The 26,115-nt window shown below is 41.0% G+C and overlaps 1 protein-coding gene across 3 annotated transcripts in view; it reads left to right on the forward strand.

Moving 5' to 3' along the window:
* Positions 1-38: 38 nt before the first annotated feature.
* The window catches only part of MIPEP (mitochondrial intermediate peptidase), a 190,280-nt gene continuing 164,203 nt past the window's right edge, over positions 39-26,115 (forward strand). For all 3 annotated transcript variants that reach the window (XM_045869192.2, XM_045869193.2, XM_045869191.3), the window contains exons 1-7: positions 39-342; positions 2,087-2,260; positions 5,618-5,706; positions 8,506-8,592; positions 16,462-16,525; positions 21,169-21,351; positions 21,884-22,040. In XM_045869192.2, the coding sequence (XP_045725148.1) occupies positions 154-342; positions 2,087-2,260; positions 5,618-5,706; positions 8,506-8,592; positions 16,462-16,525; positions 21,169-21,351; positions 21,884-22,040 (943 nt within the window). In that variant the 5' untranslated portion in view covers positions 39-153. The remainder of the gene's footprint in view (positions 343-2,086; positions 2,261-5,617; positions 5,707-8,505; positions 8,593-16,461; positions 16,526-21,168; positions 21,352-21,883; positions 22,041-26,115) is intronic.

The raw sequence follows: 26,115 nt of genomic DNA on the forward strand, positions 1-26,115 counted from the left end.
TCCTGAGGGCCTCGGGCCCCGACCCGGAAGCGCTGGCGTCACGTGGCGTGGCGTGGGCCGGTGCCTTGGAAACGTGGCGCGCGTGCTCGCGGCGGGAGCTGCGGTGCAGGGGCGGGGCCTCGCGGCGTGGGAAGGGGCTGCTCTGGGATCAAGATGCTATACGCCTGGAGGCTGGGGGGGCTCGGACTCCGGGCAGCGGCTCTATGGCCGGGGCGAGCGGGCCTGGGCGGCGTCGGACCCGGGGTCCGGGCCCGAGAGGTCAGCACCAGCTGGTCCCCGGTGGGCGCCGCCTTCAATGTCAAGCCCCAGGGTCGCCGTCTGGACCTGTTCGGCGAGCGCCGGGTGAGCGGCGCGGGAGGGAGCTCCCCTTGTCCCCCCGACATAAGCCGGTCCTTTCTCCGAGTGGCCGGCAGGGATCTGGAAGGGGTCCTTTGGGTCTGGGAGGAGCCGGGCAGCGAACCCACTTTGTACGGTAGGGTGTCGTTTGCGCTCTTGGTGACCTTGTCCGTCACCTCCCCTTTGAGGGGCTGGTTTAAGGAAGCGGGGCGGCCTTTGTTGGTCCTGTCCCCAGAGTGTGGGCCCCAGGACCTGCCTCTTCGTGCGCCCCTGCGCCACGTGAACTCAAAATAGTCCATCTCGCGGGTGGCGGTGAATTCCGCCTGGAGGGTCCCGCCCTCGCCTCACACTCAGACCAATCCCCGCTAAAGTTCACTTTTGCTCCAACCCTACGCTTGAGCATTGGAGGCCTTGCCCTGCAGTTCGTAGGGGGATCTAATCTTGTAGTTACTCATTCCATTGATGCTCGAAATTCCGTTCTTAATTTTTCCCCAAGTTTTGGGCTCTTTTGCTTTAAAACACAAAACCGTTGAGAACAGTCTAATTTCCTATAATGCGATGACACTGATCACGTTGATTTCTTCCCCCGGGAAGTCACTGACTGAATTCTTTGGTTGCTCTTTATTTTCTATCTCCACACACCTAGTATGGTATCTGGCATTCCCTGGGCACTCAGTGTTTATTGAGTTGATTAAAGGTGAAAGGAGGGCGAGCTTGAAAGGGACTTACCTGATGCCCGTTCTACTTTGCATTTGCGGGTTTTATCCACTTCAGGTTGTTACTTTTATTTTTGCCTGTTTCATTTTTTCATTATTTATAACATTGCCTTTCTTATAAAGAGTCTAGGACTTGGTTACACCGAGCCTAGTGATGTGTTTTCTTATTTGATCTCTGTCATTAGCTTTGTTTTAAAAATACTTTTGTATGAAATTTGCTACACCAACTTCCCTATGGGTAAATAACAATATGGTTTTAACATAATTAGGGTGAGGAGGAGAACGACTGCCTATAGGTACTGAGTAGAAAGATGAAAAAAGTAAGCTTGGTTTTGGGTGGATGAAATATAACCAATTTTAGCTTTATTTTTCTTTTGTATATCATGATTTTAGAACTGATAACAGATTTTCAAACGTGTGAATTGGTTTTTGATTAAAGAACAACAAAAAACCCCAAAGGTTTATGTAGTTTTTTGTCATTACCATAACTAGTAGTCTGAGGTTTAGAATTCCCATCCTCCAGTATGAGGAGGTGTGTTGGGAAATGAAAAATAGTCTGTACTTGAATCAAATTAAATCAGTGTAAAGAATCTAATTTGGTTTTGGTCCCAATTCTGCTCTGCCTGCAACTGCCTTTTCTTCAACTTCTTAATCATTTTGAAAAGACGTTAATTTCATGCATCCCTTCTTGCAGAAACAGTAGGCCTTATCAGTCCTGAAAGTTTGACCTCTTGCTGTTTTCAAAAAATCAACATGTTAGTCATCTACAAAGTGGCTAAGCTGGATGTTGAACCTTTATCATTCTATTTTTGTTTTTTTATGAAATAATTAAAAATTAAAAATTCCATTCTTAAAATATTCGTAGTTTAATTTATGTGGAATGATGCGGGGAATGTGAACATGGTGTCTGTGATCACAAGTCTTATAATGATAGGATACACCAACGAAAACCAAGATTTCCTTTATGAAAAAAGGACTTAATACCAAAAAATCATATTTTTAGTTACACATTGGAAATATTGTCTGGATTGCAGGGTCTTTTTGGAGTTCCTGAGTTCAGCGCCCCAGAAGGATTTCGGATTGCACAAGAAAACGCCCTGAGAAAGGCGGACTTGCTCGTGGAGCGCGTGTGTTCCATGCCACCTGGGCCCCAGACTGTGCTCATTTTCGACGAGCTTTCGGATTCCTTGTGCAGGGTGGCCGACTTGGTAAGATGCTTGCTGTAAGCCTTGAAGCTACTTCTCTGTCAAGCTGTTAAAATTTAAGCTAAGTTTATTAGGTTTAATGTCAGAGACTCTAGGGTTCAAAGCATCTAGTGCTTGGTTTGGCAGCACCTAGACTCACAGCGTCTGAGCTGTTTGAGAGCTGTTGGGTGTAATTTGTTATAGTGGGAGTAAGTCATTGGGAATGGGGAAAAAACGTATAGGAAAAGGTGATATGTAGAACTTGTACTTTAATATGTATAGTTAAGAAAATACACATGTGATGTATAATAAAAGAGTGATTACTCATATGCACAGAGTCTTCATTTGACAGAGATTTCTTCATTCATGAAAACTTCTACCAGAATTTTAAAAGGACGTTTACCTGTACATAAAAGCTAGTTTTTATAAACCTTCTCAGGAATGTCTTTTCCAATGAAAACTAAGGTTTGGATATGAAACTGATTGTATTAAAGACTTCCTTTTTTCATATTTTGAAGCAGAAATAGACATGTACCTAGATCTCCTCACTAAGAAGCCCATTGCTGAGATGGAAGGCATGAGTTTTTATCTGTCCCAAAGAGCCACCTCCTCATTAGTCATGTCAGGGAAGGCAATTATAGTAGTGCACATAATCCAAAACTGTGAACCCTCAGGATCTTGTCAACTTGGTATTGGACTGTATATAGCTTTCTCTTCACATTCATTCAATATTGAGTCACCACCATGTTCCAGGCACTGTTCTAGGCACTGGGAATGTCATGAATAGACACACACAGTCTCCGACCTCATGGAGTTTATATTCTGATGTTAACTTTTCTTTTTAGATCTTTTGAGGCACCAGACCCTGGTAAGAGGTTTGCCTGGATTAACTGAATTAATCTTCTCAGCATATCTCCCATTTTCAGATGAGGAAAGAAAGGCAGTAAGAGGTGAAGTGATATACCCAGGGTCACCTAGCCAGTAAGTGGCAGAGCTGGGCTCAGAGGCCAGGCATCGTGGCCACAGAACTCATGCCCTCACCTGCTGTTCTGTACCTTCTACATGCTGTCTGGTTGCTTAGGGTCCGATGAATAGGTCTTCCTTACCTTGGAGAGGTTGGAGAGTCAGTTAGCGTCCCCATTTTTTAAAAAACTATTTATTTACTTTTAAGATTATACAGTAAAATTGACTCCTTTTGGGGGATGGTACAATTCTATGAATTTTATATTCCATCACCCCAAAAAAGCCCCTGTATTATAGTCACACCTCTTACCTCTGGCAACTACCCGTCTATTCTCCATTCCTATAGTTTGTCTCTTCTAAAATGTCAGATGAATGGAATCATTTGCCCTTTGAGAATGACCTCTCTCACCTTGCATAACACTTTCCCATCTTTGCTGTTCCTTGATAGGAACTTTTTTCCCCTCCCATACAACCGAATTGAGCAGGAACACCTTTCAGATTGTCATGCAGTCACTGTGAGTTTCCCCATTTTAAGGAAATTGATAAAGTATCTTAAACGATTTTTCCCAAAAGTAAAGTGAGGTGTGTTGCAGTCTTATTGTAGTCACTTCTTGGTTTAGTAGGGTCTTGGTTTTGTTCTGAAGTGGGTGTGTAGCAAGCACCTTGAATGATGGAGGACACGAGAGATGCACTGCCCGGGGACGCCTCACAGTGACCTTCTATGCTTAATTGTGTCACTAAAACCTGAAAAGGAAAATATTTGTCAGGGAATTTCACTTATGTGCCATCACGTATTGGCTTTATTTGTTGGTGGCTTATTTGTTGTCTTAGCCTCCATTTTAATTAAGTGGTGTTCTAGGATTTATTTTTATTTTTTTTTACATTTCTGCTTTTGCTTCTCGCTAAGAGATTTTAACTCTGCCTCATAGCTTGTCCTATTTTTGGAGATTTTTGTATTTATGAGGTATAGAAATATCTCATTAAAAAAGTTCTAAATGTGACTTATATGTGGAAATCTTTGGGTAAAAATATTCAAAGAACCTTCTTCCTTTTGAATTTTTAGGACTTTACCTGCCAGTAAGATCAATAGTGTAATAAGGCAAGGGTTTTATAAACTGTTATTTCCCACCAAATGGTCTTTTGGTTTTGCTTTCTTTTTCTTTTTTTCATACAGTTGCTATGTATGTATCACTATTACAATTGAATTTTTTTTAAAGATTTTATCTATTCATTGAGAGAGAGAAGTCGAGAGAGAGCGAGAGCACAGCGGGGGGGAGGGGCAGAGGGAGAGGGAGAGGGAGAAGCAGACTCCCCGCTGATCAGGGAGTCCGATGCAGGGCTTGATCCGAGGACCCCGAGATCATGACCTGAGCTGAAGGCAGACGCTTAGCCAACTGAGCCACCCAGGCGCCCCACAAATGAATTTTAAAATGTATGCTGGTATTTTGAAATAAATATTGATTGTTAAGTTCTGCAACATGTAGATTAGTAATTTATATAAATTGTAAATTTTATGTAGCTCATTTTTCAGGTGCTTTAGTACTAATGTTATCTTATTGTTACATCGAATGTATAAAACTATGGATTTAAATGTTTTTACATTGAAAACTATTTAATAATAAAATTAGGAAATTTTACCTTGTGGTGATTTTATTTCATATTATAGTCACACATGTTTCCGTGGAGAATGAAGACTGTAACTGATATTTTGTAGTTCCCTTGCATTTTTCTTTTGCAATATACTGCAAGTAACATGAAAGCTAAAATCTGGTTTTATGTGCTCTCATTAAAAGAAGTAAAAAGAATCCTAGCTCAGTTTAATGCTAAAGTCAGTATCGAAGCCACTGCAACACTGGTAGTTGTGAGTCATTTCAGCTGAGACTCAGAATTCATATTTATTAAAAGGCCTATAAAGAGAGAATGCGCCTTTGTTTTCTGCACAAAGGCTAGAAAGTAGTTAAATCAGTCTTGAAACTATGTTGTCTGTCAGTTGGAAAAAAAAAAAAAAGCATCTGTCCTTGTTTTCTGGAGCCAGGCAGACATGTGAGCACCATACTGCAAACAACATTAGTTAGGAAGTTTTAGAATATTTGAAATAAGATTCTGCTCTTTTGAACTGTAGAATCAGGAAGAATTCACTTGGTGTTTATATTTGAAGGAGAAAGGCTTTTCTAAAATAAGGTTAGTGGAAGTATTTTCTTTGGAATGAAACCCACTTGATTCCAAGGAATAACAGAATTAATAAATGTTCAGCGAGATGCCGCCTAGCCCTACTAGTTTAGGAAAATGTCATAATGGAAATGCATAGGGCCAGCCAAATGGCACACTTGAAAGCTCAGGTTTTCATTTTTACCCTCAGATCTTGGAAGAAAGCTTTCCATCAAATTCCCTCTTGGTTTTGTCTTTCTTCTTTATTAGGCCGATTTTGTGAAAATTGCTCACCCTGAGCGCGCATTCAGAGAGGCGGCGGAAGAAGCTTGTAGAAGTATTGGCACCATGGTAGAAAAGTATGTTCTGCTCCCCTTCGTTAACAATCTCGGGTGACGTGGTCTTGTGGATTTGTGCTTGAGGAAATTGGTCTCCAGGGCTTGTCCCCGCAGGGTAGGGATGCCCAGTGCCCAGGGTGGTGGGGAAGAGGGAGGGCCCTGGGGGCAGGCCCCTGGGTGCTCCTCCCCGGCTCCTGCAGTGTAATGAGTTGTTTATCTGTTTGTTCATCTGTTTTGTCACTTAACTTCCTTGTCTGTAGGTGAAGTAATAACATGATTTGCCTCTTAGATTTATTGGGAGGAAAATGAGATAATAAAGTGCTTCTAGGGGCATCAGGTGCATAGCAAACATCTACTCTCCTTATTGTTGTGTACATCAGTGAGAGTTTTTCAGTATCTCAGTGGCAAGTTGGAGTTTCTTGATTATCCTCTGATTAAACTGCTGTTGCATCGATGGCCGTGGCCCAGAGACAAGTAGCCTTGTGGTCCTTTGGATCTGGGGTGGGGAGGGGTAGTCTAGGGAGATCATAAAACTCTCAGGGAGGGCTGAGGCAGGCTGGGGCTTTGATGAAGTGAGTTATTTTCAAGCAATCTTGAGGTAAATTGAAATATTTTAAGCCATTTATGAGAGCTAGAAAGTGCTGGTGAAAATGACTTCGAGGCGGACGGCGCCATATTCAAAAGCACTTAGTGCGTGACGCCCCACCAGAAAGGGTCGCAAGCCAGCGAGCGCGGCAGGGCTCACCTGGCCGGAATCTACAACCGGAAACCATCGGAAGACTTCCTGACAAACCAGAAGCTGGAGGAGGAGCGTGGTGGCTTTCCTGGTTTGACAAGGCCTGCCGGAGGACCTGACGTGTCCGGAGATACTGCTGCCCTTTCTCCCCCACCGAGCATCATTTGCTCTCTTTGGGACAGTGCATGTGATTTCTCTTACAGCCACTGAAAACCGACTTGTTGACTGAGATAAAACTGGTCCCTGTGCACTGCAGACGCCGGGCATGAGGCAGGGACTGGAATTGGGGGCTCCTTGGGAGAAAGAGCATCGCCCAGGGAAAAGCCCCAGGAAATGCGTCAGAGCTGCCAGGGTGCCTCCCTGGGGCACCTTGAACGCTGTGTCGGGCCTGACTTTAGAAACAGCTCTGGAATAATGGATGTGGGTTCTTACTTTTGCGGGAGGACAACAAGGGAACCATAATTGGTAGCAAAGTATGGTCAAGAGGATCTGTGCAAGGTCTTCACTTCATCCTGGAGAGCGTTTCCATCTTCCCCTCTTGGCCACGCTCCAGCTGCTGCCCTGAGGCCCGCCGAGGCCTGGGTCAGGCGTGGGTCAGGACGTGGACGTGGGTCAGGACCCTGAACTCAGGGCCTTCGCCAGAGCTTTGCTCTCGGTCCTCGCGGAGCACCTTGACTCCTTTTCTCCTTTAGTCTAGCTGAATCGTATCGTAATCGCTTCAGGTGATCTTTGAAAAACGGGAGGATTTCAGGTGCATGTGTAGAATTGATTGATTTTCCAGCAGTGGAAGTAAAAGCCCCAAATTAGGCCTGTTTGTTTAGAGCTGATGCCAGATCTCATGACATAAAACATAATGTGGGAGATAGGCTGAAACTTCTGAAGAGGATACAGTGCAGGCTGTCTCTGAATGCCTGTCCTTTTGACAGGTGGTAGCTCATAGGGGGAGCAGACCTGGAGGAAGTCGGTGCCCACATTGATGTTCTCTCCGTTTCCTGGGATCGCTGCCTCAGAGCGAGAGAGGGTGTGCCTGTCCTTCTTGTTGACAGTTTTCCCACTGGCGCTGACTGCCTCAGTTCCCTTGGTCTTTGGGGTGGCCCATGAGAACTGTAGCAACAGAAACTCTTGGATTTCTACAAAGCTGCAGGTTTTTGATGATGCACTGACTAGGGAACGTGAACATCCTTGAGTTCCTGAGTAGGAATGGACAGATGGTTCTTACAGCCTTGTCCTACCCTGAGGATCCACCGGGCAGGGAGCAGATTGTATCTAAAACCAGTTCACTGTTTAGCCCCAAGAGTGGCAGGACTTTCTGGCATCCAGGGAAGAAGAAAGAACTCAGGATCTAATAATGGGACTGTGGCTTGGGTTGAGGGAGAACTTAGGTTGGGGGCCAAGGGCAGGCTGGCAAGCTATTATTTGTTCCTTCATAGGGGGAGCATCTTATTTAACCCTTAGGGTGACCTGAAGTCTAACAAGCTGGGGAAGTTCAAATACTTGCCCAAGGTTATGGATTGGTAGTAGGGCTGGTGTTGTAACTCTAGTGTGTGGCCCCAAAGCCTGTGTCCTTGAGCTTTCCTTGCAGTGTGGGCTTGCCACTCTGGCCCAGATGGGCAAAGGTTACCCGGGTTCTAGGTTCTTCACTTTGGAACTGCCGAATCTTTGTGTTCATCCTCCTCCCATCCTCCCTCTTTTTTTTATTAAATAAACAAACGGCCACTGGCATATTGCTAACAACGAATTCTCAATGGCAGTGGGCTCAGATCACTCAGATCACCAGCTACTACATTCCTCCCACTCCCCTCTCTCCTGTCTGCTCTTCTGGTTCCAGCTGCTGACTGTGGCTTTAAATTTATCTGTTTACCTTTCAGAACACTTAGTACCTTGATACTTTGCTTAACGGACTGCCTGTTTCTGTACTAACTGTGGTTATGCTATTTCTATTCCAAATGAAGAAACAAAACAAAACCCCAAACCTTTGGCCTCTGGGCATGTGTATGCTAGGATGTGACACCATTCTCTTAATGTAAAGTTACAAGAAGGTATTAGAAAATCATTTAATTTTTTTTCATTTATAATTTTTCTAGGTTGAACACAAATGTGGAATTATACCAAAGTTTGCAAAAATTGCTAGCTGATAAAAAACTTGTGGATTCCCTTGATCCAGAAACCAGGTACTTACTCCTTTGCATCATTATGGTTGTGACTATAGAGGCAAGATGGGAAGACCACCGCCTCCCTCTGCCATATCTCTGCACTCACACAGCTCCCCTCTGTCTGCAGTGTTTCTCCCCAGGTATTGACATGACTCTGGCATTTTCTTTAGGGCTTCACTCAAATGGTGTCTCCTCCTCTCTGGTACCAGATCATGTTCCATCCTCTTACCCTACTTGTGTTTTCTTCTCAGTCCTAATCATTTCCAGCATGTTCTGTTTACATCCCTCTGCCTTGCTAGATGGGAAGCTCCTGGAGGGCAGGGACTTAGTCTGTTTTGTTCAGGGCTGCATCCCAGCACCTGCAGCAGTTCCTGGCTTGTAGTAGGTGCTTAAAGGAATAATTTCCTGTAAACAGTTGGCATTTACACTTAGCTTCATGCTTAAAGTTCCATAATCGATACCACCAGAAGATAGAAGCAAATTGATTTTATTGACTGGTTGGATGTCAAGATTCTTGAAATGATTTCCTGTGGTTCATTCGATTACCTTTATTATTCTGAATTGAAAAGGCTAAATTTCTAAGTTAGTGCCTAAAAACATTTGATAGAGGATTTTGGATACCATATTTCTTTGCTCAAATATATTTATTTACGATGATTTTATAAGTTTGTCATTAACCCATCTATATATTACTTGTCTCGTAGCACAGAGGTTAGTGTTTTCTCTTACCTGTTTGTACTTATGTACTTTTTTTTTTTTTTTAAGATTTTATTTAGGGGCGCCTGGGTGGCTCAGTCGTTAAGTGTCTGCCTTCGACTCAGGTCATGATCCCTGAGTCCTGGGATTGAGCCCTGTATCGGGCTCTCTGCCTGGCAGGAAGCCTACTTCTCCCTCTCCCCCTCCCTCTGCTTGTGTTCCCTCTCTCGCTGTGTCTCTCTCTGTCAAATAAATAAAATCTTTAAAAAAAAAAAAAAAGATTTTATTTATTCATTAGAGAAAGAGCACAAGCAGGGGGTAGTGGGAGAGGGAGAAGAAGGCTCCCCGCTGAGCAGGGAGCCCGATGTGGGGCTCAATCCAGGACCCTGAGATCATGACCTGAGCCGAAGGCAGTCGCTTAACTGACCGAGCCACCCAGGCATCCCACTTACCTACTTTTTATTTATGGGACACTTCTTTTCACTCCTTGATTCTCCCTCCTCCTGCTTCCTTCTCTCCTTTCTGTCTCCATATGTGGCTTATGACTCCCACGTGAAGCCCTGTTCTGCAGGGATCAGTTGGTACTGGGATCTCGCTATTAATCTGATGTACGAGTACCATGCCACATGAATTGCGCAGTAAGGCTGTCTTTGGGGGCTTATTTTCACCTGACTTCTAATATGCAGATATTGGTTTGATCTTACTTCACTTCATTGATCCTGAGCCTCGGGATACTAGTAAAGCTAGCTATACCATCAGAATAGTTTGCCTTTACTATACTTTTAGTCTTGAGCATGATATTGTCTTCATTAGCAAAACAAGTAAAAGTTGAATGCCTGCTCATTGTGATGGATTTGTACTCAACTGGTATTGACTTTGAGTAGAGGCAGTAGGTTATTCATAACCTGACTTTGCTAAAGACTGACTTTTCTACATTTAATGTAGAAAAATTGTAGTGGACTAGTAGACTATTTTAGGTGCAAAGGACGTGTTCTAACAGGATACATAGCTCATTTCTAGATGTTACTAAAAATGCCAAGAGGATTTTTAAAGTAACAAAATGATAACTACATTGGGAAAAATGAGCTGGGTAGACTATCAGTATTCTAGAAAGGAAAGGTAACTTGGAAGTGGGAGGAGGAAGAATTTGAAGTAATAATTATTGAAATATCATGGTACTTGTGCATCATTAAGAGTGTTGGCTAGCACCCAGAGAGAACCTTGTGTATGGTAAAGTGTAAGACAATGAACTATAAAGTGTAAAGATAAAACAGAGAATTGTAGATTTAATAACTTATCTTGGCATAACAAATTACAAAAGAAATGATTTAAACTGAGTAGATCATCATCTTAAGCTTTGATACATTCCTTGAAATACTAGTTGTATGAGCTATTCATATGAGCTACTAGTTGTATGACCCAGAAGGGTCCCATTAGTTAAGTTTGGAAATTGACACATTAATGTACTTCCCCTCTTAAAGAGTTTTAGTTTATTAGAGTCTGTGAGAAGACCAGCTATAAAGAATCCGGTTTTACTTGGGTTTTTCCAAAACCATTAAGAGCTTTCTTGTATGCAAAGAATATAACAAACACATCATCTTCAGAAAATATAATGGAGGGAAAATCCCAGTCACAAGAGCAACAAAAGCTGTAATACACCTTGAAATAAACTCAGAAGCACAAAGCATGCAAAACCTCATCACTCCTACACACACACACACACACACACACACACACTGGGAAGCATGAAAGATGATATTTAAGTGGTGAAACATACCGTAGTCTGAGATAAGAAAGAAGAAAGCTTCAGTGGTGGTCTCTACTGGTCTGTAAGTTTAGTGCTATCCAACCTATAAAGAAGATTTTTCTGTTGTTACTTAACATGATTTTGAAGTCATAGACAATAAATGTGCCAGAATAGGCAGGAGAAATCTGCTGAGAAAAGTACTAAAAAGGGGTTTGTACCAGATAGTAAGAAATGCTGTATTTAAAAGAGCATTATACTTAAACCAGCATAGTCGATTAAATCAATGAAAGAAAAGAGAAATTCAGACAGTCACGAATATATGTAAGACTGTATTTAGTATATGATAGAAGTGTCATTTCCTACCAGTACAGAAAGACGGTTTTCAGTAAATGATATTAGGCCAATAGATAACTATTTGGGGAAAAAAGTAGATTACTTAAAGATATAAATCTTTAAAAAAAAGAAATCATAAAAGTATTGACAGACTTGGAAGGTGGGAGGTCTGTCTTCTCAAAAGTCAGACCACCAAAGATTGATTTGATTATATAAAAACTGCAAACTTTGGTATGGCAAAACTTTTCTACATTCAAAGTCAGAATACACAATGGGACAAATGTTACTTACATAATAAAGGGTTAATATCTTTACTGTGTTAAGAGGCCTTACAGATTACTAAAAAAAAAGAGTGGATCTCCTTATAGAAAACTAGGTAAAGGATTCTTTTTTGTGAAACTCACAAAATAAGGAATGGCGGACACATGGCCATTAAACTTGGAACAGTGTAACAAGTTTAACACTGGGAAAGTGGGAAGCAGGGGCTGCACCCTTGGCCTCTACTGTTAGACGGCTTTGGGTGGATATTGGCTCCTTGACTCTCCAGGTCTTGTTTTCTCCTCTGTAAGAAGAGAATAACAAAGTATTTCAAAGGATTATTATGAAGTTTGAATGAAGTAATGGAAGTAAAATGCTTTGACAGTGTCTGGTACATAGTAGTCATTCAAAGAACGGGACCCTACCATCCTTAAAGAAAGAGAGAACAAAGAGCCCTTCACTTAACAAAGCTGAAACAACAATCGTGTTTTATGGCTTGGATGATGGGTCCTCTCTGGTTAAGTGTAAATTGATAAATATTTATGGAGGACACCTTTTTGATCAATTTAATTTCCTGGAACGTATCCTAAGGAAACAAACAAGGATACAGAGATGTATGTAACAGGGGTTTTTATCATAGCATGGATTACAGGAGTGGGAAAAATGAAAATATCTTAATCCAGGCGGCCAAACATTACAAACATTAAAAAGCCACGTTTTTGAAGAGTATTTAAAGAGATAGAGAAATGTTCAATGTTTGTGGTATAATTTTAAAAGAAAAAGTAAGAGAAAAATCTTTGTTAGTTGGCTCCCAATTATTTTGAATAAGTCGTACAACATACTCAAAGTAGATTGGGTAGAAGCCAAGAGAAGGTCTTTCTTGTTGGTGTTAGCCGCAAGTTCATTGCCACCCAGACAGTATCTTTATGAGACCAGAGATGCTGCCTCTGCCTCTGCCTCTCAGGACAGGGTCCTGTTGCGTGTCCGCCACCAGTCCACCTGGTCCAGGAGCCAGAGGAATTGATGTTTCAGTGTGAGGGAATTAAGTGCCCCTTACGTCCAGTCAGAAACTCAGCAAACATTTTTCAAGTATCCATTGTGTGCTGGGCACTGTGCTAATTTCTCTAACCTTATCTTATTTAATTTCAGATGTTCTGCGTAGCCTTAAAAAAATAAGTAGATTGGAGGGAAATGTAAGAATTTTAATAGTGGTTATCTTTGCTGAGATTAGTGATTTTCATTTTTCCCTACATTTCTACATAAAGCTGTTAAACAGTAAACTTATATAATATAATAAACTTACATTATACGATACATTTCCATCCCCCTTTATCAACCCCTGTTACCTTTTTTCCCCTCTTACTAAAATAAACAGAAAATGCTTTTGCCTGAAAAGAGAGAGTGGAATGTGTTTTAGGTTAACTGTTCAGGAAGGGAGATCACCGTGAGGTAGAGATAATGGGGATATTTTAGGGGCTTGAGTGAAGCACTTTACATTTTTTAAGAAAGAAGGTAAGTGACTAAATTATTAATGTCTATTGAATTTTCAGAATTTTAGAAGAACTTGAATTCTGTCCATTCAAAGCATACTGGCACAATAATCAGGAAGATAAACATACCCTTTATGAAAAGTCAGAGAAAGCCAGGAGAGTAGATCAAATGTTTGGATAACTTAATTCCAGAAAACTAGTAGTTTTAAAAAAATTATTATTGACAGAAAGAGGTGTTACACGTGAAATTGGTTCCAAGCATGCAGCAGGATTAAAGAGAAAGAAAACAATTCTCATTAGCCAAGAAACTCAGCTTCCGGCACAGCATCAAAGAATTTAATATTCTCAGTAGCTGCTCCTAGTTGGAAGAAAAACTGAAAGTCTCATGCAGTAGGCCTTTGAAAAATTGTCCAAGTGTACACTGTTTTATGTTTTTAATTATTGGGATTTGGATGGAGTTGAAATAAATAAGTAATTATCATGGTGGCATTCTCAGGTTAGTAATCTCAATAAAGGAATAAGCTCCTACATGTAAAGCAAATCACAATGATTTTTCATATTCTGCAATACATATATTGACTTTTTTAAACACTGGTTGAAGCTATTTTTTGTTCCCTCTTTGCTTATTATACTTAAACATCCTTGTAAAGTATTTACAACCCGGTTCATGACTTTCTATCATATGGCTCCAGTAAAACCTTTTTAAAAAATTCTGTGTTCTCCCAACAATTTTTTTTAAAAATTAAGTTTTTAATTAATTAATTTTTTATTATGTTCAGTTAGCCAGCATATAGTACATCATTAGTTTTTGATGTAGTGTTCAGCGATTCATTAGTTGCGTATAACACCCAGTGCTCATCCCAACATGTGCCCTCCTTAATACCCATCACCCGGTAAACCCATCCCCCACCACCCCCGTAACCCTCAGTTTGTTTCCCGGAGTCCAGAGTCTCTCATGGTTTGTCTCCCTCTCTGATTTCTTCCCGCTCGGTTTTCCCTCCCTTCCCCTGTGGTCCTCTGCACTATTCCTTATGTTCCACATATGAGTGAAACCATATGATAATTGTCCTTCTCTGCTTGACTTATTTCACTTAGCATAATCCCCTCCAGTTTCACCCATGTCGATGCAAACGGTGGGTATTCATCCTTTCTGATGGCTGAGTAATATTCCATTGTATATAGGGACAACATCTTCCTTAACCGTTTGTCTGTTGAAGGGCCTCTGGGCTCCTTCCACAGTTTGGCTATGGTGGACATTGCTGCTATGAGTTTGTTAAATAGAAACCGTAAATGCTATTGGAGCCCATAACAGAGGCCCCTAATTTGGTTGGTAGTGGAGGACAGCCTTCAGAGAGACCTCACAGTGGAGGAGAGGGTGTTTCATGAGGTGCCAGGTTAATCACGCCAAGGACTTCTGACCTTGAGAAAGGTCATCCTGTAAGGATGGAGGACTGGAGGCAAGGTGACACAGTAGGACTAACTATAGTATATCAGGGCAAGGGGGACAGCAGCCTGGACTAGGATAGTGGTAGTAGGGAAGGAGAGAAAGGGTTAATTTAGTTCTAATTCTCTTCCCCCTCACCACCACATAAATAGCTACCGTTTACTGTGTAATTTTCATACCGCCAATAAAGAAATGTTGTGCAATTATTTCTTTTTTTTTTTTTAAAGATTTTTATTTATTTATTTGACAGAGATAGAGAGCACAAGTAGGCAGAGAGGCAGGCAGAGGGAGAGGGAGAAGCAGACTCTCCACTGAGCAGGGAGCCCGACGCGGGGCTCGATCCCAGGACCCCGGGATCACGACCTGAGCCGAAGGCAGACGCCCAACCGACTAAGCCACCCAGGCGCCCCCAATTATTTCTTTCTTACATGTTAGTAATACTAGCATAAGCTCTGTGAGATACACTCTTGTTTCCTGATCCCCTGATACGTATTTATCAGTCAGATTTACTTAAGAGGGATATTAAACTCATCTCCTGGACATCAGGGACCATGTGTTTCACTCTAATGTGCTGGAAGAGCTGTGTATACCAGTCCATGCTTTTGTGGCACAGCATGATAACGTCTTGTTGCCAGCACACACATAATTTTCTTCCGTTGATGAGATGGTGTGAGTTCAGTATTTTAATTCCTCTGCTGTCTAATGTGAAGTAAATGATATCAAATTAGCTTTTAACTAAAAAGGGAGAGATGTCCTTCTAAGTATAAAATATTACAGGAGAAAATTAATGAAAAGTTGCCCCTTTAGATATTATCCAAGATACTTTCTATTCCACTGTTACTGTTTTTTTATTGTTCTGATGAAATTGTTACAGCAGGGAAAGGGTGGGAAAATTAGGGCTTGCTCTTAAGTTTGCAGATGCATTTGATGATTATTAAAAATGTTGCTCTCAGGGCGCCTGGGTGGTTCAGTTGGTTGAGCCACTGCCTTCGGCTCAGGTCATGATCCTGGAGTCCCGGGATCGAGTCCCGCATCGGGCTCCCTGCTCGGCAGGGAGTCTGCTCCGTCCTCTGACCCTATCCCCTCTCATGTGTTCTCTCTCTCTCAAATAAATAAATAAAATCTTTAAATAAATAAATAAATAAATAAAAGTGTTGCTCTCTACAATGGCGAACTAGTACTAATTCTGGAAATGGTGAGGAACTTTCCCTCACAAATCGTAAGCAAATTTAGCGCAAGATGGATGGAAGCTGATAAGTAAGGAACCTGCTTGATGGTCTCTCTTTAAACTCCCCCACTTTATTTGTATCCCTGTTAGGAAGTTTATTATATCTTTAACCTTGTATTCATTCATTCAAAAAGTATTTGTCCCCTTGTGGGACCATGCCTTATGAAACAAGCAGCTTAGAGTATACTTCTGTTAAATATACATGCTAGATATAAATATATTATAGTTGTATGTATACAGGCTTACCTAGTTGCAATTGGGCAGCATATATGTGTCCCCCAAGGATTTATTTGGTGGGTTGCCTAAAGTATGTGGCAAACATTTTTTGAAGGAAAGACAGTGGACAATTGAAAAGATGTCCCTCTCTTCTAGGAAAAAAGCAGATAAATTTGACCTCATTGGAGTAATCGCCATTCCTTTTGTTCAATTTAAGGCTTATTGTACAGTTAGCATGATGTATATGATACCAAATCATCTATAGGAGAGCTTAAAATAAGCCCAGTCAGTCAGCTGGATGTTTTGCCTTATTTCTAAGATGTTAAGTTCCTGGTTTCAAACAAGTTGTGTGTGTGTGTGTGTGTGTGTGTGTACACGTTTGGCTTTTTTGAAAAAGTCCAATTTATTTAACAAGAAAGTGCTTTTGTTAATAATTATTATTGTCCATTATAACCTGGGTTCGTTTTATTTATAGGCGAGTGGCTGAACTGTTTATGTTTGATTTTGAAATCAGCGGAATCCATCTAGACAAAGAAAAGGTGAATCTTTCCTGTTTTTTCCTGCTCGTTTTACTGATATTTAGTGGGTTTCTTTATTGCTACAGTCCTTGTATGTTGCTTGAATTTGCATATCATACAAACTTTAGGTTGTGTTATGAAATTCGTCTATCATATTTGAATATAGTGCTCTCTGAAAGTTTGTCTATTACCCATGAAAACTCAGAATTAAATAACTTGAGACCATTAGGGTGTTTTAGACTTCGTGGCATCCTAGATGGGTGATATCAGGAAGGAGAGGCAAGTGAATAGGAAAGCTGAGAGTTTTGAAGATTGAGGTCTGGAAGTGGAGGTACAGGGAATATCACTGAGACCTTTACATAAGTGTACTTATTCATATTCTAGATGTCTTTGACAGATCCACATGGTTTGTTCTGGAAGCAGGAGACAGGGTCTACCCTGGAATAGGAGGGACTGTAGACATTGTTCAGACCCCTCCTTTCACAGATATGGAAATAGAACAAAGTGATTAGTTCAAGATCCCTTCCTTAGTGTCCAGAGTGTCTAACTCTGGCCACTTCTCGTTCTAGAACACAACATCCTATGAAACTGAATCCCTCATTTCTATATTACGCTCAGAGCTGGGAGAATGGGGGTGACTTGACCACCACTGAAAGATCTGCCTGCTCCATAGTTATCTCCCCTACTTGCCTGCAGTCTATTATGGTTATGCTTTTTTATTTTTTATTTTTTGTAGGTATGTTTCTCCTAATAAATAGAACATAAAGCCACTTACCTATTAATAGAGATTAGTTTATCAGTATGTTGGAAAGTAGAGGTCAGGGTCTCGGGGGTATTATCTATCTGCAATAGATAATATCATTTTGCTTCGTCCTGGGTTTGAGTAATGCTGGGGCCGCTTGCACACCGGTGTGTTTATGTGGTTCTGAGGGCTCAGCACGAGACCCCTGACCTAACCCTGCGCTACACAGGCTGCCAGCAGTCCCCAAGGCTAATAGGCTCTACTGTACATTTATGTTGTTTAAAATGGACACATTGGCCCCTCTTCAAGCCAGTTCTTTATTACTACTTCTCTGTATAATGAATCCACTAGTCTCTGAGTCACTCAAATAAAAATTAGAGGTCAGTTCACATTTTTTATTTCCCATACTTCCATGTCTTAATTAGTGACAAAGTCCTCGGATTGTTTCTGTAGAACTCCTACATCTGTCTGCATCCCAGAATAGCTCGCCTTCAACCTTATCACCATATACCTGGGCTGTCCGAAAGGTCTTTGTCTTCCTGACACTCAGTATAATTAATAGTGATTAAGCATTTGCTATTTGAAGCATGTATTTCTCATCAGATCTTTATAACGGCTTTGAGGCTGTTTTGAGTATTATTATCATTCCTGTATCGTAGATGAGGAACTGAGGCGCCTAGAATTTATGTGATCTACCCAAGGTCACAGAGTTAGTAGGTGGAGGAGGCTTGGACTCCAGAGCCTGCTCAGCTCTCTCTGCCCAGGTTTTCTGCTGCTCAGTCTGACCTGTCTGTGAACACTGGCGTGATTTCCTTAAAATATTGATTTGATCATTACTGTCCTGCCCAGAACCTCTCAGTCACTTTCCATTGCCAATAGCAGCTAATATGTAACAAAGAACATGCATGGCAGTTCTCTTCCAGCCCTCCCTATGCTCCCCTGTAACTCATTACACTGTGCCTCTCATATGTGGCCCCGGTCCTCCTCCTCCTCCTCCCCTGTCTGCTCACCAGGCCTGCCTGCCTCAAACCCCTGCTAAGGCCTCATCATCAGACCACTGTGTCTGTGAAGCTTTTATCCCTCAGGTGGAATTTTGTATTCATCTGAATTCCCATTTGACTTCTTTTATGCATATTGCATTTATCTTTAAGTGCCTGTTATTGAAGCTGTTCCTACTGCATTACTTATCTAAATTAGAGGCTTCTCAAGGACCAAGAATGCTGGTCATGTTTTTTCCAGTTTTGGCCTCAGCAAATACCAAATGACTGTATGACGAATTGTAATAATGCTAGCTAGTACTAGTCAAGTTTGATATTCAGAAAGAAGATAGTGGAGAATAGTTGCTACAAGAGTTGCTAGGAGAGAATCTAGGTGAATAGTCTTGTTATTTTATGTAATCCTCAGGAAAGATGTTTTTGAAACTTTACTCAAAAGTATTATGTGTCAAGTCAAGATCTGTTTCACCAGCATTGAACCTGCTGCTTTTACTTCTCGAGTGTTTTTAAGGATAGCTGCCTTTCCTGGCAAGTAACTCCCTGGAGCCCACGAACATTAAAGATGCAAGTAAAGGGCGCCTGGGTGGCTCAGTTGGTTAAGCGACTGCCTTCGGCTCAGGTCATGATCCTGGAGTCCTGGGATCGAGTCCCACATCAGGCTCCCTGCTCAGCAGGGAGTCTGCTTCTCCCTCTGACCCTCCTCCCTCTCATGCTCTCTGTCTCTCATTCTCTCTCTCGCAAATAAATAAAAATCTTAAAAAAAAAAAAATTAAAAAAAAAAAAGATGCAAGTAAAGTAAACCTCCTGAACTCCTCTCTCATAACTTCTGTGTCTGTTCTCCAAGGGGCTCCACTAGGACAGTATAAAAGGAGACATGTTACCCTTTTTAAAAGAGAGATCTTGAAAGAAACCCACCAACATAATGTGTACAAATTATATAGGCCTGTATATTCTTTCTGTATTTTTCCTAGGTAATTTTTTATTTAATTTTTAAGGTCTCATATGAGTATAACTTAAGAGTTTAAAATGAATGGAAGTATATGTTTTTTAGCAATCTTTTGATAAATAACACAACAATTTCATAGAATTCTTAGAGTTTGGGCGCCTGGGTGGCTCAGTTGGTTAAGCGACTGCCTTCAGCTCAGGTCATGATCCTGGAGTCCCAGGATCGAGTCCCACATCGGGCTCCCTGCTCAGCAGGGAGTCTGCTTCTCCCTCTGACCCTCTCATGCTCTATCTCATTCTCTCTCTCAAATAAATAAATAAAATCTTTAAAAAAAAAAAAAGAATTCTTAGAGTTCAGAGTACTGCATCTTTATCTCAGAGTGATGAAATGCTATGTGCCTAGGAAATTGATGAAGGCAGGAAGTAAACCCAGTTTTTAATTTTCTGGGGATTTTAACAGGTGATAAATTCTTTGAAATAATTGTAACACTTTTTTTTTCCAGAGTAAAGGCTTTGGGAAATATTTTTGGAACTATAGTATAATTTCGAGATCTTTTACCTTTTTAGTTATTCCACTGATTACCATTAGGTGGCGATAAATGGCCATAGTAGAAACAAAATAGGTGAAGAGAAATCTGGATTATAGAGACATTGGAGTATCTGAAAACTAATTTTTCCCATGAAGTTTGAATTCTCTATATTGTAAATTTTTTTAAGTAGGCTCCACACCCAGGATGGAGCCCAATGTGGGGCTTGAACTCACAACCCTGAGATCAAGATCTGAGTAGAAATCAAGAGTCAGAGGCTTAACCCACTGAGCCACCCAGGCTCCCCTATATTGTAAAGTTTTTGTTTGCTAATATATACTTAATTTTTTCCTAACATCTTATCAAGTGTACATTTGCATCTTAAATATCTTTTAAAAAGTATTAGTGCTGCTTAATCATTTTTTAGGGTCATAGTACAATCTAGAATGTGTTGACAGCTAGTGATCCCCATCCCAGAAAGATGTGCATCTCATTTCACCTGAAGCCCATCATGAGCACAGGTCCAGATTCCCATCTACTTTTCTAGTAACAATAACTGCAAATTCACCCTTGTCCTCCAGTAAACCGGACTGATGACATGGACTAGTTTATGTTTTCTCCAAAACATTTGTGGCGCCCCCTTTGATAATACACGTTTTCTCAGGCGATTATATGTCCTGAAGGTGTGACTGCCAGAAAAGACCCTCGTGGGTGTCCCAGCCACATCATCGTCAGTGAGTCAGCGGGCTGATGGGTGCCAGGCGCGGCAGCCTGCTGGAGGATGCAGTCCTGCCCTGTGGGCTCCGTCTGGCTCTGCTCCCCACCTCACTGCTGTCCTTCTGTCGCTGCTCAAGTGTCTGTAGCCTCAGAATTGCTACAGGGCAGCCCCCCCTTTATGTTCACTACACTCTTGTGAAGACGCAGAAATTCCATTGCTCTCCCTCTACCTTTTGGTCTCATCTTTTAGGACCCAGTATATTTTCAGATTTGCCCTTCAACTTGTTCTCTTTAGTCTACAAATACTTAGAAGTATCATATTGACTAGATTCAACTACCTACTATTCTCCGGTTCACTTAACTAAGAGGTTATCTTTGGGGATAGGGAAGGATTCTGTACTTCCCAATATTGTTAATTTCAGAGATTAGTTATATAACCTAGGCATAAGATAGAACTCTAGAATTTACTTAAATCTTAAAGCATAGAAACACTATACAAACTGTTAGGGTATTAAATATCTTTCAAAAGTAGAATTAACATACTTCTTAGAGTAAATTATTATGTATTTATGGCATAAACAATATACTCAATGTTCATTTTATTTAACATATTTAGTATCTCATTCAATTAATTTAACCATATATGTTGCTTTACCATCCTCATAGATGGTCTATTAAATCAGTTGTGACCTATTACTTTCAATGCCTTTAAATAACTTTTACTCCCTCCGCATCTAGCGTAAAAGAGCAGTGGACCTGAATGTGAAAATCTTGGACTTGAGTAATATATTTCTTATGGGAACTAACTTTCCCAACAAGATTGAGAAGCATCTCTTACCAGAACACATTCACCCTAACTTTGTAGTAACTGGAAATCATGTCATAATTGATGGTCTACATGCAGAAGCTCCAGATGACTTGGTATGTGCATTCCACTCTCTTCATAGTTTAGCTCCCGCCTGAGTGTTGCTACTGTTTTAACCCAAAATTCAGTGGTAATATAATCATACCTTTAAAAATACTTGAGTGTTACTAAGCCCTAAAATTGGACTGTGGGCTTATTAATTCTATTCATGCTTTGAATGATGAAAATGGTTTAATCATTCATATCTCATCAAGAACTCCTCATTTTTAAAGTATGATAAATAGCAATTAACATTTGAGACTACTCAGATTCTAAATGCCTGTAGTCTTCACCTGGTTAAAGGTGCTTTATAACACATGCATTGGGTAAAAGATTGTTCCACCATACCCCACAACAGAGAACTCCAGTCAAGAATGTGTTTGTATCCCATATGAATCTAAAAGCTTTATTCACCCTGTATAAACCCTTATCTTATTTTTAAAGCAATGATCACCTGTAGAATAGAGAAGTGAGAGCCTGCATTGTCATTGCATGGGCCTTTGTGTCATGGTACTTATTATACCTTCCAACATTTCATTTTAAATACAGGTTCGAGAAGCTGCTTATAAAATTTTTCTTTATCCCAATGCGGGTCAGTTGAAATGTTTGGAAGAATTGCTCAGCAACAGAGACCATCTGGCAAAGTTAGTGGGGTACTCCACATACTCCCACAGAGCCCTCCAAGGCACAATAGCCAAAAATCCAGGTAAGCTTGTTCACCCAACTTTTCAGAACAAAATAGGATTTTTGCGAAACTGAACTTCTGATTTTAAATAGCTATAAATCAGTGTTCTCTTTTTAATATACTCAGAGATCCATTTATTGAGATTTTCTACATCATTACATAGAACTGACTTCTAAATAGAGCCAATAGTTTGGAATATATTCTCTCCAACCAAGGTAATTTATTTTTTGTGCATGTTTAGAGGTAAGTCATACTTAAGTTTTCACTGATGCTAATTTCAGTTGTTTTCATTTTAACTCAGCTAGTTTCTGTGGTCAACCTAGCCAGATTGGTTAGAATTAGTGTGAAAGAGGAGGAAAGATTAATAAATCTGTTGAAGACAGGGTTGAATATAGGCTCGGACTATAGAAACACGTAGTTCTATAAACCTCCTTTTTAGAGAGAAGAGTGTTGGATGGGAGGGTTTGTGTTAAGTGGGGAAAAAGCATCCTGGGGTTTATTAGAGTCTTGCCTTGTGCTCTGTTGAGTTCTTTATGATTTAGAATGTATAAAAGAAAGCGTTACACAATAGTAATAATGTAAGTGTGTATAGTAAGTTTTTTCAAAAGCATATTAAATTCCCGTCATAGTTCAGACACTGAGTCAGGAGTAGGGTAGTTGCAATGGTAGAACTGTTCAGATTCAAGATCTCTTTTAGAGGTCGAATCTATGAGACTTGGTGATGGGTCGAGAAGGAGTAGGAGACAGCATGTTGGGTACCCGTGGTTTCTGATTGTGCATGTGGGTGGATGTGCCATTCACGGATAGAGGGAACACTAGAAATGAACTCCGTCTAGGAGGAAGACCACATTGTTAATTCTGTTCTGTCATTATTCCTTCCTTGCGTATCCCTTCTCTCTCTAGTATGTTCCTGTCTTCTCCAAAGTGTTCTTAAAAAATGGCCATTTCTTTTGTAAATGGCTATTCCCTTGAGCTGTCAAGGCTCTCTGTGAAACCATAGGCACAGCACACTCATTCCTTTGCTCATGTTGTTCCCTGTGTGGGGCACAGCTCCCCTCTCCCAATCTGTCTGCTGAAATCCTATAGATTTTCAGTGCTCAGCTCAAAACCTACCTCTTTCACAAAGCCTCTCCACTTTCCACTTCCCTTAGACACCCTTGTCTCTGAACCCCTTCAGTGCGTACAATTTATTTCACCCTATTTAACTCCTAAATGGATCTTATGTCATTTTGTGTGTTTCTCTGTGGTCATTGTTGTCATCACGTTGTTACAATAATTTATTATTATTATTATTATATGTACAGTTGATCCTTGAATGATGAGGGGATGCTGATACCCCCCCAACTGGCACAATCGAAAGTTCACATGTAACTTTTGACTCCCCCAAAACTTAACTACTAATAGCCCACTGTTGACGGGAAGCCTTACTGATAACAAATGGTTGATTAACCCGTATTTGATATGTTCTATGTATTATATGCTGTGTTCTTACAATAAACTAGAGAAAAAACATTATTAAGAAAAACATAAGAGAAAACTCATTTATAGTACCATACCATATTTGTCGAAAAATATCCTTGTATAAGTGGACTGCACAGTTCAAACCCGTGTTGTTCAAGGGTTAACTATAATAATAGTAAGATGCTTACTCTGGGCCATTATTTCATTTAATTTCTGTGCAGCTGTGTGAGGTAGATGTTTGTATCCACCTCATAGCATAGAAACCCAAGGTTAGTTATAGGGCTAAAAAGTGGCAGGGCTGAAACTTAAACTCGGGCTCTAAATTTATGGTCTTTATAAGCTGTTTGAGACTAAACAGATGATGTAAAAGGCATCATCTTCACTCATTGTTTTCATCCATTGATTCAGCAAATATTTACTGAGTGCCCACTATATGTCAGATATGATCCTAGGACCTAGAAATAAATCAGTATGTAAAACAGATGAAAATGCCTGCTCTTGTGCAGTTTATATTTCTATAAGGGAGATAAGAACAAAATACATAGGTAAGAAACACAGTAGGTTAATAGTTAATGCAAGATGTGGAGAAAACTGAATGGGGAAGGGGATAAGGAACGTGAACGTGTGGTGGTGGTGTTGGATTTTAAACTGAGTTGCCAGGGAGGGGCTCGCTGAGGATGCGGGGCATGTGAGTGTAGATTTGAAGGAGGTGCAGCCTATGGCTCACTAGGGGGAGAAAGTTCCAGATGGATGCACAGCGAGTGCAGAGGTCCCTAGGGTAGCTTGACACGTTTGAGGAAAAGCAAAATGGGCAAAGCGGTGAGTGGACTGAGTGAGGGGAGTAGTAAGAGGTGGAGGCAGACAAAGGAGGGGCTGTGTTCAGCAGGGCTTTTCCTCCAGTGAGATCGAAAGTCATTGGGGGGTTTTGAGCAGAGAAGTAAGGTGATCTGACTTAAATTTTGCTGTCAGGTCATATGCTGCTGACACTGAGATGGACTGCAGAGAGGCAGGGCTGGAGGAGAGGCCATGTGGAAGCTGTTTTGCAGTAATCATGATGAGAAGGATGGCAGCTTGACCAAAATGGTAGCAGTGGAGGGTTTTGCAATGTGTCCGATTCTGGATATGTAGCATTTTGAAGGGGAACCAAGGTTTTTAACCTGATTAACTGAAGAGACATAGTGAGTTACTGCTAACTAAGGTAGGGAGGACTGGAAGCTTGGTTTGGTTCAAGTTAAGTTGAGATGCCAGTTGGTGTTCACATGGTGATGTTGAGTAGGCAGTTAGATGTGTATATGTGGAAATGAGGAGAGTGCTGAGCCAGAGATATAAATCTGGGTCTTTATTTATTTATTTAAAGATTTATTTATTTTAGAGAGAGAGCGTATGTGAGTGAGGGAAGCACAGGGGGAGGGAGAGAATCTCAAGCAGACTCCCCACTGAGCACAGAGCCTAACGTGGGGCTCAGTCTCATGATCCTGAGATCATGACCTGAGCCAAAATCAAGAGTTAGACGCTTAACAAACTGAGCCACCCAGTTGCCTTTGTGTCTTTATTTAAATTCATGAGATTGTATGAGATCTCCAATGGAGTGAGTGCATCTAAAGAAGAACAGAAGTCTAGGAAGTGAGTTCTGGGACCCTGCAAATTTAGAAGGTCAGAGATATGAGGGAAAACCAGGAATAGCCACCAAGAAGGAGCATGAGTGAGAGAGGAGAAAAATGAACAGAGTGGGTGGTCCTGGAAGCCACGTGAAGTGTCTTGAGAGAGTGATTAGCTGACTCAAATGCTGAGGGCAGGTGCATCTGAAGAAGGTTGAGGATTGACCACTGAGGTGAGCAGTGTGGACTGGAGGTCCCTGGTCCTGTAGCAGCTAATGCCAGATTTCATCACCGGTGAATCCATTGCTTAGTAGGTGATTAGTGTGGTCATAGTTTGGAGTTGGGCTCTTGTGTACAGTCACATAGGATGTGACTTGTGTCCTTAAGGAATTTAAAATTTAGTTGGGGAGATCAGTTATATAAAGATAAGTAATTATATAGGTCATTGTCTTCTCAGTGCCAAATGAGTGGTACGTATAGACAACACAATACTGTAGGATTTTAGGAGTTCAGGAAGTTTGTCAGATGCATGTGTGCTTGTTGAGGGTTTCATGAGGGAAGTGAAACTGGAAATCGGAGGTGAGGGAATATGAGTTTTCAGCAGAGAGAAGGAAGAAGGTAGGATATAAACAAGGGTTAAGGTGGGCATTCATGTGACAGGTGGATTAGGAAATAATTTTCCAGTGAGGCATTTATTGATTTTCAGGGGCTTTCAGACTCATTCTTTGTAACATGACAATTTTTCAGGTAGGTTAATTGAGGTAGATTTTTCACGTGTAAGATAGCTAGAAAAACAAAAATGGGTGAAAGTGAGTAAAAAATGTTTAGAAATAAAAAGCATGCACAGATGTACTTGAAAATACTTCTCTATGGCAGTTGATATGATATCCTGAAATAAGATTTCATTTTTAACGAAATAATGGTTTTTTTCAAAGGCCTGATACCATTTAATATGGTGCATGAGGCAGTGTTTTCAGGATTACTGTATACAAGGCTTGTTAAGGATCCACAGTGGCAGGAGACCGCATGGCTTCTTG

The sequence above is a fragment of the Mirounga angustirostris genome, unplaced genomic scaffold (assembly GCF_029215605.1).
Source record: "Mirounga angustirostris isolate CCGP_5_RB_7025 unplaced genomic scaffold, mMirAng1.0.hap1 SCAF_3, whole genome shotgun sequence".
NCBI classification, from domain to species: Eukaryota; Metazoa; Chordata; class Mammalia; order Carnivora; family Phocidae; genus Mirounga; species Mirounga angustirostris.